Source organism: Salvelinus namaycush, chromosome 28 (assembly GCF_016432855.1).
Source record: "Salvelinus namaycush isolate Seneca chromosome 28, SaNama_1.0, whole genome shotgun sequence".
Classification (NCBI taxonomy): domain Eukaryota; kingdom Metazoa; phylum Chordata; class Actinopteri; order Salmoniformes; family Salmonidae; genus Salvelinus; species Salvelinus namaycush.
This window is the reverse complement of record NC_052334.1, coordinates 3,987,424-4,001,351: the sequence shown is the minus strand read 5'-3', so window position 1 is coordinate 4,001,351 and position 13,928 is coordinate 3,987,424. Positions and strand designations below refer to the sequence as shown.

The 13,928-nt window shown below is 49.0% G+C and overlaps 1 protein-coding gene across 1 annotated transcript in view; it reads right to left on the bottom strand.

Annotated features, from left to right (window-relative positions):
• trim9 (tripartite motif containing 9) overlaps nucleotides 1-13,928 on the bottom strand; it is a 66,876-nt gene that overhangs the window by 15,181 nt on the left and 37,767 nt on the right. Inside the window, exons 4-6 of the mRNA XM_038967643.1 lie at nucleotides 3,089-3,199; nucleotides 271-424; nucleotides 41-186 (exon numbers count right to left, since the gene is read on the bottom strand). Of these exons, the coding sequence (XP_038823571.1) occupies nucleotides 41-186; nucleotides 271-424; nucleotides 3,089-3,199 (411 nt within the window). The remainder of the gene's footprint in view (nucleotides 1-40; nucleotides 187-270; nucleotides 425-3,088; nucleotides 3,200-13,928) is intronic.

Below are 13,928 nucleotides of genomic sequence, written 5' to 3'. Positions count from 1 at the left end.
ACCCACCCTGAACTGTCCCTGTTACCATGACAACACCCACCCTGTACTGTCCCCCGTTGCCGTCGTCCAGCTCCAGGATGTATCCATCCACGGCGATGGTGGAGAGAGGTGGCTGTTTCCATGACAATGTGGCGCTGTTGTTGATGGTGCAGCACTCCTCCAGCTGGAGCATGGGGGCTGCTGGGACTGAAGGGGGGGGGGGGGGGGCACACACGTTAGAGTACAACACACACACTACACCCAACCTCTCCTCTACTTCCTCCCCTCTACCTTTCATCTGTACGAAGTCCAGTTGGTGGATGGTCTGTAACAGGGGTCCGCTGTCCAGGGTCAGGTCAAAGTCACTGGTCATCCTGGGGGTCAGGGTTCCCTTCCCCCACTGGCCCTCCGTCATGTGCACCCTCCTGATCAGGGCGTCTGAGATCTGGGGGGGAAGAACAGGCTCACAGGGTCATACAGGGTCAGACAGGGTCACAGGGTCATACAGGGTCACGGGGTCAGACAGGGTCAAAGGCTGTGATCCCAAATGGCAACCTATTCCCCAATAGTGCACTACCCTATTCCCTATATAGTGCACTACCCTATTCCCTATATAGTGCACTACCCTATTCCCTATATAGTGCACTACCCTATTCCCTATATAGTGCACTACCCTATTCCCTATATAGTGCACTACCCTATTCCCTATTATAGTGCACTACCCTATTCCCTATATAGTGCACTACCCTATTCCCTATATAGTGCACTACCCTATTCCCTATATAGTGCACTACTTTAGACCAGATATCCATCTGATAGCTGCTGTATGTGATGAGTGGTTATACAAACACAGCATGCTAGCTGTTCCTGTAGACTTCTAGACATTGTGCTAACGCTAGTTGTTAATAGATTTCAAACCTCACGCAGAGACATAAAAATGGCATCCATGAGTCTGCACTATACAGGTGAAGTCAGGAAGTTTACATACGCCTTTAGCCAAATACATTTAATCTCAGTTTTTCACAATTTCTTACATTTAATCCAAGTTAAAATTCGCTGTTTTAGGTCAGTTAGGATCACCACTTTATTTTAAGAATGTGAAATGTCAGAATAATAGTAGAGAGAATTATTTCTTTCAGCTTTTATTTCTTTCATCACATTCCCAGTGGGTCAGAAATATACATACACTCAATTAGTATTTGGTAGCATTTCCTTCCATTTTTTAAACTTGGGTCAAACGTTTCGGGTAGCCTTCCACAAGCTTCCCACAATAAATTGGGTGAATTTTGGCCTATTCCTGCTGACAGAGCTGGTGTAACTGAGTCAAGTTTGTAGGCCTCCTTGCTGGCACATGCTTTTTCAGTTCTGCCCACAAATTTTCTATGGGATTGAGGTCAGGGTTTTGTGATGGCCACTCCAGTACCTTGACTTTGTTGTCCTTAAGCCATTTTGCCACAACTTTGGAAGTATGCTTGGGGTCATTGTCCATTTGGAAGACCCATTTGCGACCAAGCTTTAACTTCCTGACTGATGTCTTGAGATGTAGCTTCAATGTATCCACATAAATTCCTTCCTCATGAAGCCATCTATTTTGTGAAGTGCACCAGTCCCTCCTGCAGCAAAGCACCCCCACAACATGTGCTTCACGGTTGGGATGGTGTTCTTCGGCTTGCAAGCCTCTCCCTTTTTCCTCCAAACATAACGATGGTCATTATGGCCAAACAGTTCTATTATTGTTTCATCAGACCAGAGGACATTTCTCCAAAAAGTACGATCTTTGTCCCCATGTGCAGTTGCAAACCATAGTCTGGCTTTTTTTATGGCAGTTTTGGAGCAGTGGCTTTTTCCTTGCTGAGCGGCCTTTCAGGTTATGTCGATATAGGACTCGTTTTACTGTGGATATAGATACTTTGTACCTGTTTCCTCCAGCATCTTCACAAGGTCCTTTGCTGTTGTTCTGGGATTGATTTGCACTTTTCGCACCAAAGTACGTTAATCTCTAGGAGACAGAATGCTTCTCCTTCCTGAGCGGTATGACGGCTGTGTGGTCCCATGGTGTTTATACTTGCGTACTATTGCTTGTACAGATGAACGTGGTACCTTCAGGCGTTTGGAAATTTCTCCCAAGGATGAACCAGACTTGTGGAGGTCTACAATTTTTTTTCTGAGGTCTTGGCTGATTTCTTTTGATTTTCCCATGATGTCAAGCAAAGAGGCACTGAGTTTGAAGGTAGACCTTGAAATAATCCACAGGTACACCTCGAATTGACTCAGATGATGTCAATTAGCCTAACAGAAGCTTCTAACGCCATAACATAATTTTCTGGAATATTCCAAGCTGTTTAAAGGCACAGTCAACTTAGTGTATGTAAATTTCTGACCCACTGGAATTGTGATACAGTGAATTAATTATAAGTGAAATAATCTGTCGGTAAACAATTGTTGGAAAAATTACTTGCGTCATGCTGTCACGCGCCATAGATTGCTTTGTTTGTTTCTATGTTTTGTTTGGTCAGGGATCTGAGTGGGCATTCTATGTTGTATGTCTAGGTTGTCTATTTCTATGTGTTTGGCCTGGTGTGGTTCCCAATCAGAGGCAGCTGTCTATCGTTGTCTCTGATTGGGAGCCATACTTAGGTAGCCTGTTTTCCATTTTGAGTTGTGGGTGATTGTTTTCTGTTTTGTGCGTATTCCTTACAGAACTGTTTCGTTTTCGCTCTTTATTATTTTTATCATTTCAGTGTTCAGTTTATTTTGTTTATTAAAATGAACACTTACCACGCTGCACCTTGGTCCTCTTCTCCTTCACCAGACGAAAGCCGTTACACATGCACAAAGTAGATGTCCTAACCGACTTGCCAAAACTATAGTTTGTTAACAAGAAATCTGTGGAGTGGTTGAAAAACGGGTTTTAATGACTCCAACCTAAGTGTATGTAAACTTCCGACTTCAACTGTATAATACACCCTGGAAATCTCCCATTGAGGTCAGAATACTCATTTTACAAGGGAGATGTGTAATGTGGTTGTAATGATGTCCTTTACTGACCTGGAGGAACCCCCCCCCCCCCCCCCCCCACACACACGCACACACACACACACACACCTACCTGTAGGAATCCGCTAGGGTCATTCTCCTTGATGACCTCCACACAGTATTCCATCAGGCCTGTAGTCTGACGCAGCTTCACTGTACAATGAGATATCTGATCCCTCACCACCTGGGAGAGAGGGAGAGAGGGAGAGAGGGAGGAAGAGAGGGAGGGAGAGAGGGAGGGAGGGAGGGAGGGAGGGAGGGAGGGAGGGAGGGAGGGAGGGAGGGAGGGAGGAAGAAAGAGAGAGAGAGAGAGAGAGAGAGTGTGGGAGCGAGAACAAAATGTTAATTCAAATAAGAGCGAATAGATAGGTATTAGGGAGGGTACTGTATTAAACAGCAGAGGTTCCAGTGGTTGAATAATAATAACAATAACAATAAGAGTTATTATAATAATAATGGCGCTTAAGACATCAGAGCAGGAAGTAGAGAAGGGAAGGAGAGGAAAGAGAGGAGAGGAAAAGAGAAGAGGAGGAAAGGAAGGAGAGAAGATGAGGAGAGGAAAGAGAGGAGAGGAAGGAGAGAAGAAGAGAGGAGGAAGGAGAGAAGAGGAGAGGAGGAAGGGGAGACGAGGAGGAGAGGAAGGAGAGAATCAGAGAGGAGGAAGGAGAGGAAAGAGAGGAGAGGAAGGAGAGAAGAAGAGAGGAGGAAGGAGAGAAGAGGAGAGGAGGAAGGAGAGACGAGGAGAGGAGGAAGGAGAGACGAGGAGGAGAGGAAGGAGAGAATAAGAGAGGAGGAAGGAGAGAAGAGGAGGAGAGGAAGAAGAGAAGAAGAGAGGAGGAAGGAGAGAAGAGGAGGAGAGGAAGGAGAGAACAGGAGAGGGAGAGAAGAGGAGGAAGGAGAGAAGAGGATTGGAGGAAAAAGTGGCATCATTGACAATATGTGACTAATTTCAGGAAACTAAACATATGTCGCTCGTCACTACTACTTCACAGGAGAGGCATTTTAACTTTTTATTTTTTTAAAGGCAGAAATGCCTTCTACAACGTGATCTTTCATGTGCCTTAATAAATTACACGCCCAGTTGGTTTAGCCATGGAAAAAGACCATGATTGGCTGAGATAATGGATGGGCGGGACATGCTGAGAGATCAATTCGGATTGGTCTGCCATGTAGCACGCTTCTGTCTCCAACACATTTATCACTCCAGTGTTAATCTGCTAAATTGTAATTATTCGATTTATTGCCTACCTCCTCATGCCTTTTGCACACATTGTATATAGATTCTCTTTTTTTCTACCATGTTATTGACTTGTTTATTGTTTACTCCATGTGTAACTCTGTGTTGTTGTCTGTTCACACTGCTATGCTTTATCTTGGCCAGGTCGCAGTTGCAAATGAGAACTTGTTCTCAACTGGCCTACCTGGTTAAATAAAGGTGAAATAAAAAAAATAAAAACATGAGCTCCTCAGTATGTGTAGGTAATCCTTTCTAACACAGATTTTTGAAAGATATCACAAATAACTTCCAAAGTGTTGCTAATGTAGGTCTGGTTTAAAGTAGTGCACTACATAGGGAATAGGGTGCCATTTGAGTCTCAACCCCAGTCTCACCTTGGAGATGTTACCTAGCAACACTAGTCTCGCAACTGCTAGTCTGCTGATTTTTAAATGTGTTGTTTGTGTGTGTGTGTGTGTTTGTGTGTGTGTTACTGTGTGTGTGTCACTGTGTGTGTGTGTGTGTGTGTTACTGTGTGTGTGTGTGTGTGTGTGTCACTGTGTGTGTGTTACTGTGTGTGTGTCACTGTGTGTGTGTGTGTGTGTGTGTGTGTCACTGTGTGTGTGTGTTACTGTGTGTGTGTCACAATGTGTGTGTCACTGTGTGTGTGTGTTACTGTGTGTGTGTGTGTGTGTGTGTGTGTGTGTGTGTGTGTGTTGGTTTGGATATGAGCAGTACAGTTCTCACACTGACTGACAGTAACTCATGATGTGTGTTGTCATGATGTGTGTTGTCATGATGTGTGTTGTCATGATATGTGTTGTCATGATGTGTGTTGTCATGATGTGTGTTGTCATGATGTGTGTTGTCATGATGTGTGTTGTCATGTCCTGCGACCATCTCTTTTATATGTATATATATTATATCCTTCCAGCTGGATTAGAACCAACAAACCAATGTCCTGAGGATCTGTGTGTGTCTCTCTGGTATCTCTCTCCATCTCTCTGGTATCTCTCTCTCCATCTCCCTGGTCTCTCTCTCCATCTCTCTGGTCTCTCTCTCCATCTCTCTGGTCTCTCTCTCCATCTCTCTGGTCTCTCTCTCCATCTCCCTGGTCTGTCTCTCCATCTCCCTGGTCTGTCTCTCCATCTCCCTGGTCTCTCTCTCTATCTCCCTGGTCTCTCTCTCTATCTCCCTGGTCTCTCTCTCCATCTCTCTGGTATCTCTCTCCATCTCCCTGGTCTCTCTCATCTCTCTGGTCTCGCTCTCCATCTCTCTGATCTCTCTCTCCATCTCACTGGTCTGTCTCTCCATCTCTCTGGTCTCTCTCTATCCCCCTGGTCTCTCTCTATCCCCCTGGTCTCTCTCTATCTCCCTGGTCTGTCTCCATCTCCCTGGTCTCTCTCCATCTCTCTGGTCTCTCTCTCCATCTCCCTGGTCTCTCTCTCCATCTCTCTGGTCTCTCTCTCCATCTCCCTGGTCTCTCTCTCCATCTCTCTGGTCTCTCTCTCTATCTCTCTGGTCTCTCTCTCTATCCCCCTGGTCTCTCTCTATCCCCATGGTCTCTCTCTCCATCTCTCTGGTCTCTCTCTCATCTCTCTGGTCTCTCTCTCATCTCTCTGGTCTCTCTCTCTATCCCCCTGGTCTCTCTCTATCCCCCTGGTCTCTCTCTCCATCCCCCTGGTCTCTCTCTCCATCTCCCTGGTCTCTCTCCATCTCCCTGGTCTCTCTCTCCATCTCTCTGGTCTCTCTCTCCATCTCCCTGGTCTCTCCATCTCTCTGGTCTCTCCATCTCTCTGGTCTCTCCATCTCCCTGGTCTCTCCATCTCCCTGGTCTGTGATTATTTGGTCTATCCTTTTGACCACGGTGCATTTTATATGGTACACGGAGACGGATTGGAACCTAAGAACCACAACAATGTTTGAGCTCATTTCCTGCCAGGCAGGCCTGTGGACTAGCTGGTGGAATGTGAACTGACCTCACCTCTGGCCCAGTAGACTGTGATAATGTAGACTCTGGCTGCCTCCCTGTTCCCTGTAGTGCACTACTGTAGACCACAGCTCTATATAGGGAATAGGGTTCCATTTATAGTGCACTACTTTAGACCAGAGCTCTATATAGGGAATAGGGTTCCATTTATAGTGCACTACTTTAGACCAGAGCTCTATATAGGGAATAGGGTGTCATTTATAGTGCACTACTTTAGACCACAGCTCTATATAGGGAATAGGGTGTAATTTATAGTGCACTACTTTAGACCACAGCTCTATATAGGGAATAGGGTGTAATTTATAGTGCACTACTGTAGACCAGAGCTCTACATAGGGAATAAGGTTCCATTTATAGTGCACTACTTTAGACCACAGCTCTATATAGGGAATAGGGTGTAATTTATAGTGCACTACTTTAGACCACAGCTCTATATAGGGAATAGGGTTCCATTTATAGTGCACTACTTTACACCAGAGCTCTATATAGGGAATAGGGTTCCATTTATAGTGCACTACTTTAGACCAGAGCTCTATATAGGGAATAGGGTTCCATTTATAGTGCACTACTTTAGACCAGAGCTCTATATAGTGAATAGGGTGTCATTTATAGTGCATTACTTTTGACCACAGCTCTATATAGTGAATAGGGTGCTATTTGTACTGTTTGTGTGCTCCTCTGTGGCCCTGGGCCCAGGCTGCAGTGTCAGGTTGTCCACACCCCTGCAGAGGCCTGGCTCCATTCCCTATACATTGTTGTGGTTCCAGAGGCCTGGCTCCATTCCCTATACATTGTTGTGGTTCCAGAGGCCTGGCTCCATTCCCTATACATTGTTGTGGTTCCAGAGGCCTGGCTCCATTCCCTATACATTGTTGTGGTTCCAGAGGCCTGGCTCCATTCCCTATACATTGTTGTGGTTCCAGTGGCCTGGCTCCATTCCCTATACATTGTTGTGGCTCCAGAGGCCTGGCTCCATTCCCTATACATTGTTGTGGTTCCAGAGGCCTGGCTCCATTCCCTATACATTGTTGTGGTTCCAGTGGCCTGGCTCCATTCCCTATACATTGTTGTGGTTCCAGAGGCCTGGCTCCATTCCCTATACATTGTTGTGGTTCCAGAGGCCTGGCTCCATTCCCTATACATTGTTGTGGTTCCAGTGGCCTGGCTCCATTCCCTATACATTGTTGTGGCTCCAGAGGCCTGGCTCCATTCCCTATACATTGTTGTGGTTCCAGAGGCCTGGCTCCATTCCCTATACATTGTTGTGGTTCCAGAGGCCTGGCTCCATTCCCTATACATTGTTGTGGCTCCAGAGGCCTGGCTCCATTCCCTATACATTGTTGTGGTTCCAGAGGCCTGGCTCCATTCCCTATACATTGTTGTGGCTCCAGAGGCCTGGCTCCATTCCCTATACATTGTTGTGGTTCCAGTGGCCTGGCTCCATTCCCTATACATTGTTGTGGCTCCAGAGGCCTGGCTCCATTCCCTATACATTGTTGTGGTTCCAGAGGCCTGGCTCCATTCCCTATACATTGTTGTGGTTCCAGAGGCCTGGCTCCATTCCCTATACATTGTTGTGGTTCCAGAGGCCTGGCTCCATTCCCTATACATTGTTGTGGTTCCAGAGGCCTGGCTCCATTCCCTATACATTGTTGTGGCTCCAGAGGCCTGGCTCCATTCCCTATACATTGTTGTGGCTCCAGAGGCCTGGCTCCATTCCCTATACATTGTTGTGGTTCCAGAGGCCTGGCTCCATTCCCTATACATTGTTGTGGCTCCAGAGGCCTGGCTCCATTCCCTATACATTGTTGTGGTTCCAGTGGCCTGGCTCCATTCCCTATACATTGTTGTGGCTCCAGAGGCCTGGCTCCATTCCCTATACATTGTTGTGGTTCCAGAGGCCTGGCTCCATTCCCTATACATTGTTGTGGTTCCAGAGGCCTGGCTCCATTCCCTATACATTGTTGTGGTTCCAGAGGCCTGGCTCCATTCCCTATACATTGTTGTGGTTCCAGAGGCCTGGCTCCATTCCCTATACATTGTTGTGGCTCCAGAGGCCTGGCTCCATTCCCTATACATTGTTGTGGCTCCAGAGGCCTGGCTCCATTCCCTATACATTGTTGTGGTTCCAGAGGCCTGGCTCCATTCCCTATACATTGTTGTGGCTCCAGAGGCCTGGCTCCATTCCCTATACATTGTTGTGGTTCCAGTGGCCTGGCTCCATTCCCTATACATTGTTGTGGTTCCAGTGGCCTGGCTCCATTCCCTATACATTGTTGTGGTTCCAGTGGCCTGGCTCCATTCCCTATACATTGTTGTGGTTCCAGAGGCCTGGCTCCATTCCCTATACATTGTTGTGGTTCCAGAGGCCTGGCTCCATTCCCTATACATTGTTGTGGTTCCAGAGGCCTGGCTCCATTCCCTATACATTGTTGTGGTTCCAGAGGCCTGGCTCCATTCCCTATACATTGTTGTGGCTCCAGAGGCCTGGCTCCATTCCCTATACATTGTTGTGGCTCCAGAGGCCTGGCTCCATTCCCTATACATTGTTGTGGCTCCAGAGGCCTGGCTCCATTCCCTATACATTGTTGTGGTTCCAGAGGCCTGGCTCCATTCCCTATACATTGTTGTGGCTCCAGAGGCCTGGCTCCATTCCCTATACATTGTTGTGGCTCCAGAGGCCTGGCTCCATTCCCTATACATTGTTGTGGCTCCAGTGGCCTGGCTCCATTCCCTATACATTGTTGTGGTTCCAGAGGCCTGGCTCCATTCCCTATACATTGTTGTGGCTCCAGAGGCCTGGCTCCATTCCCTATACTAGAGGCTCCAAGAGGTGCTTCTCTTCTCACTGCAGACGGCTTCCTGTTGAACAGAAAACGTTTACCCACCCTCCTCCTCCCCTCTCTTCCCCCCACCCCTCTACTCACCCCTCTCCCCTACTCCTCCCCCTTACCCCTCCTCCTCCCCTCTCTTCCCCCCACCCCTCTACTCACCCCTCTCACCTCTCCTCTACTCCTCCCCCTTACCCCTCCCCTCTCTTCCCCCCCACCCCTCTACTCACCCCTCTCACCTCTCCTCTACTCCTCCCCCTTACCCCTCCCCTCTCTTCCCCCCACCCCTCTACTCACCCCTCTCACCTCTCCTCTACTCCTCCCCCTTACCCCTCCCCTCTCTTCCCCCCCACCCCTCTACTCACCCCTCTCACCTCTCCTCTACTCCTCCCCCTTACCCCTCCCCTCTCTTCCCCCCCACCCCTCTACTCACCCCTCTCACCTCTCCTCTACTCCTCCCCCTTACCCCTCCCCTCTCTTCCCCCCCACCCCTCTACTCACCCCTCTCACCTCTCCTCTACTCCTCCCCCTTACCCCTCCCCTCTCTTCCCCCCCACCCCTCTCACCTCTCCTCTACCCCTCCCCCTTACCCCTCCCCTCTCTTCCCCCCCACCCCTCTACTCACCCCTCTCACCTCTCCTCTACTCCTCCCCCTTACCCCTCCCCTCTCTTCCCCCCCACCCCTCTACTCACCCCTCTCACCTCTCCTCTACTCCTCCCCCTTACCCCTCCTCTCTTCCCCCCCACCCCTCTACTCACCCCTCTCACCTCTCCTCTACTCCTCCCCCTTACCCCTCCTCCTCTCCTCTCTTCCCCTCACCCCTCTCCCCTACTCCTCCCCCTTCCCCCCTCCTCTCTTCCCCCCACCCTCTACTCACCCCTCTCCTCTACTCCTCCCCCTTACCCCTCCTCTCTTCCTCCCCACCCCTCTACTCACCCCTCTCCCCTACTCCTCTCACACTCCTCCCTCTCTCCCCACCCCACCCCTCTACTCACCCCTCTCCCCTACCCCTCCCCCTTACCCCTCCTCCTCTCCTCTCTTCCCCTCACCCTCTACTCACCCCTCTCCCCTACTCCTCCCCCTTACCCCTCCTCCTCTCCTCTCTCCCCACCCCACCCCTCTACTCACCCCTCTCCCCTACTCCTCCCCCTTACCCCTCCTCCTCTCCTCTCTCCCCACCCCACCCCTCTACTCACCCCTCTCCCCTACTCCTCCCCCTTACCCCTCCTCCTCTCCTCTCTTCCCCTCACCCTCTACTCACCCCTCTCCCCTACCCCTCCTCCTCTCCTCTCTCCCCACCCCACCCCTCTACTCACCCCTCTCCCCTACTCCTCCCCCTTACCCCTCCTCCTCTCCTCTCTTCCCCTCACCCCTCTCCCCTACTCCTCCTCCTTACCCATCCTCCTCTCCTCTCTTCCCCTCACCCCTCTCCTCTACTCCTCCCCCTTACCCCTCCTCTCTTCCTCCCCACCCCTCTACTCACCCCTCTCCCCTACTCCTCTCACACTCCTCCCTCTCTCCCCACCCCACCCCTCTACTCACTCCTCTCCCCTACTCCTCCCCCTTACCCCTCCTCCTCTCCTCTCTTCCCCTCACCCTCTACTCACCCCTCTCCCCTACTCCTCCCCCTTACCCCTCCTCTCTCCTCCTCACCCTCTACTCACCCCTCTCCCCTACTCCTTCCCCTTACCCCTCCTCTCTCCCCACCCCTCTCCCCTACTCCTCCCCCTTACCCCTCCTCTCTCCCCACCCCTCCCACACTCCTCCCTCTCTCCCCACCCCACCCTCTACTCACCCCTCTCCCCTACTCCTCCCCCTTACCCCTCCTCTCTCCCCACCCCACCCCTCTACTCACCCCTCTCCCCTACTCCTCCCCCTTACCCCTCCTCTCTCCCCACCCCACCCCTCTCACACTCCTCCCTCTCTTCCCACCCCACCCCTCTACTCACCCCTCTCCCCTACTCCTCCCCCTTACCCCTCCTCTCTCCCCACCCCACCCCTCTACTCACCCCTCTCCCCTACTCCTCCCCCTTACCCCTCCTCTCTCCCCACCCCACCCCTCACACTCCTCCCTCTCTCCCCACCCCACCCCTCTACTCACCCCTCTCCCCTACTCCTCCCCCTTACCCCTCCTCTCTCCCCACCCCTCTACTCACCCCTCTCCCCTACTCCTCCCCCTTACCCCTCCTCTCTCCCCACCCCACCCCTCTCACACTCCTCCCTCTCTCCCCACCCCACCCCTCTACTCACCCCTCCCCTACTCCTCCCCCTTACCCCTCCTCTCTCCCCACCCCACCCCTCTACTCACCCCTCTCTCCCCTCCTCTCTCCCCACCCCACCCCACCCCTCTACTCACCCCTCTCCCCTCACCTCTCCCCTCCTCTCCTCCCCCTTGACCAGGGCCACATAAAACTGGTCTAAAGTAGTGCACTATATAGGGAATAGGATGCCATTTGGGATGTACCCAGAGATATAAAACTGCTACAGGAGAAATCAATACAATCAATAAAACTGATTCAGCTGATGAACCCAGATCCATCTGTCTGGTGGGAGGAATTACATTTCAATTACTGGGGGAAGACAATAAGGTGAGAGAGAGAGAGAGAGAGAGAGAGAGAGAGAGAGAGAGAGAGAGAGAGAGAGAGAGAGAGAGAGAGAGAGAGAGAGAGAGAGAGAGAGAGAGAGAGAGAGAGAGAGAGAGAGAGAGAGAGAGAGAGAGAGAGAGAGAGAGAGAGAGAGAGAGAGAGAGAGAGAGAGAGCAGTAAAAGAGGGCAGAATAAAGAGGTAGAGGACAGAGGTATGTGTAAGTGGGCCACTGTCTGTCTCTCTCTCTCTCTCTCTGCAGAGCTGGTGGGGCCAGGAACCATTCCTCTCTGAGTCATTCTGGCCGGGGTCATTAAACACTGTCGTACCTATTCAGCAGCACAGCCAAAACGGTCTGAAACAGATACAGGGTCAGAGTGGGCCAGAGACCTGGAAAAAACAGGGACACTCCACATGAAAGAAGACTATAGTGTATACTATGGTAAGATTACTATAGTATTCACTGTAGTGTTTTTGCAGACTGAAGTATACCGAAGCATTTGCTGTCTTGTTTTAGATCACAGACTAAGGACACTAGATCACAGACTAAGGACACTAGATCTGTAACGGTTTTCTTCGTCCTCCTCTGACGAGGAGTAAGAAATGTTGGACCAATGCGCAGCGTGGTATGTGTCCATAATATATTTTAATGATACAAACGAACACAGAAACAAAACAATAAACGATACGTGAAATACAAACCGAAACAGTTCCGTGTGGGACAAACACTGACACGGAAAATAACCACCCACAAAACACAATAGAACACAGGCTCCCTAAATATGGTTCCCAATCAGAGACAATGACTAACACCTGCCTCTGATTGAGAACCATATTAGCCCAAACGAAAAACCCAACATAGAAAAACAAACATAGATAACCCACCCAACTCACCATACTAAAACAAAGAAATAACAAAAGAACTAAGGTCAGAACGTGACAAGATCACAGACCAAGGACACTAGATCACAGACTAAGGACACTAGATCACAGACTAAGGACACTAGATCACAGACTAAGGACACTAGATCACAGACCAAGGACACTAGATCACAGACTAAGGAAACTAGATCACAGACTAAGGACACTAGACATGGGTTGTGAATAATCATTGGGGTATATTATTATATATATTTTTTGATGTGGTATGTTGAAAATGTGATAATATACACCACCGTTCAAAAGTTTGGGGTCGCTTAGAAATGACCTTGTTATTGAAAGAAAAACATGGTCCATTAAAATAACATCAAGTTGATCAGAAATACAGTGTAGACATTGTTAATGTTGTAAATGACTATTGCAGCTGGAAACGGCAGATTTTTTATGGAATATCTACATAGGCGTACAGAGGCCCATTATCAGCAACCATCACTCCTGTGTTCCAATGGCACGTTGTGTTAGCTAATCCAAGTTTATCATTTTAAAAGGCTAATTGAAAGGGTTACAATATTACTTAGTTTATGTAAAGACAAGATTAAATCAAGAATAGTCTGATGGGTGACAATATTAGCCTATCACTTGTGAATGATGCCCAGTTTAAGGTAAATCATAGTCACACACCTCATGTAGCCTAGCCCTATGGCCTATATGTTTTGATAAGGTTTGTATCACAACTAAAGTGGCCAGATAATTTCTTAAAAGCACATGAATCCGCTTTACAAAAGGTGTAGAGCCTAACTGGCTTACATACGCAGCACGAGAGTATCACGCTTGGGGAAGATAATTTTCACCATTAAAAAAAATACATAATCGCATTTGTGGTCACTTTTGATAATGGTGTTTTCCTGCTAATGGAACATTCATGCTGATATCCTACTGCCGTGTGCGCATTGCTGCGCTTATAATGTGAAGAAATAATCGAATAGTTTATCAACATTTTAAGCAAAACGTTTTCATCTGTTGCGTCAGGCTCATTGGTTAATTAAAACAGCTTTTTTTGATGCTAGTGGTTGTTTTAATATGGGATCTATCGCATCCCACAACTGCCCCGGACTATGTTTGGAATATTTATTTCTCGCACAGAATAGGTCAAGTTTTGTACTATGGGGGATAGTAGATTGACATAGGCTAGTGCTTTTGCTGTTTGTTAGGCCTAGTCATCTTGTTGGTTGACGATATCTTCAATATGCGCCTCGGAATTGGATAAGGATACGTGCAGTTTCGTCCCCGATGTGTCTGTCTTCACTTGTAGCCTGTGAGAAAGTTCCCGATCACATGACTGAGAGCCATGTGAGTGAGAGGTGCTTCGATACGCAGGCGGGAGAAGGGAATTATAATCATTATATTCAGCCC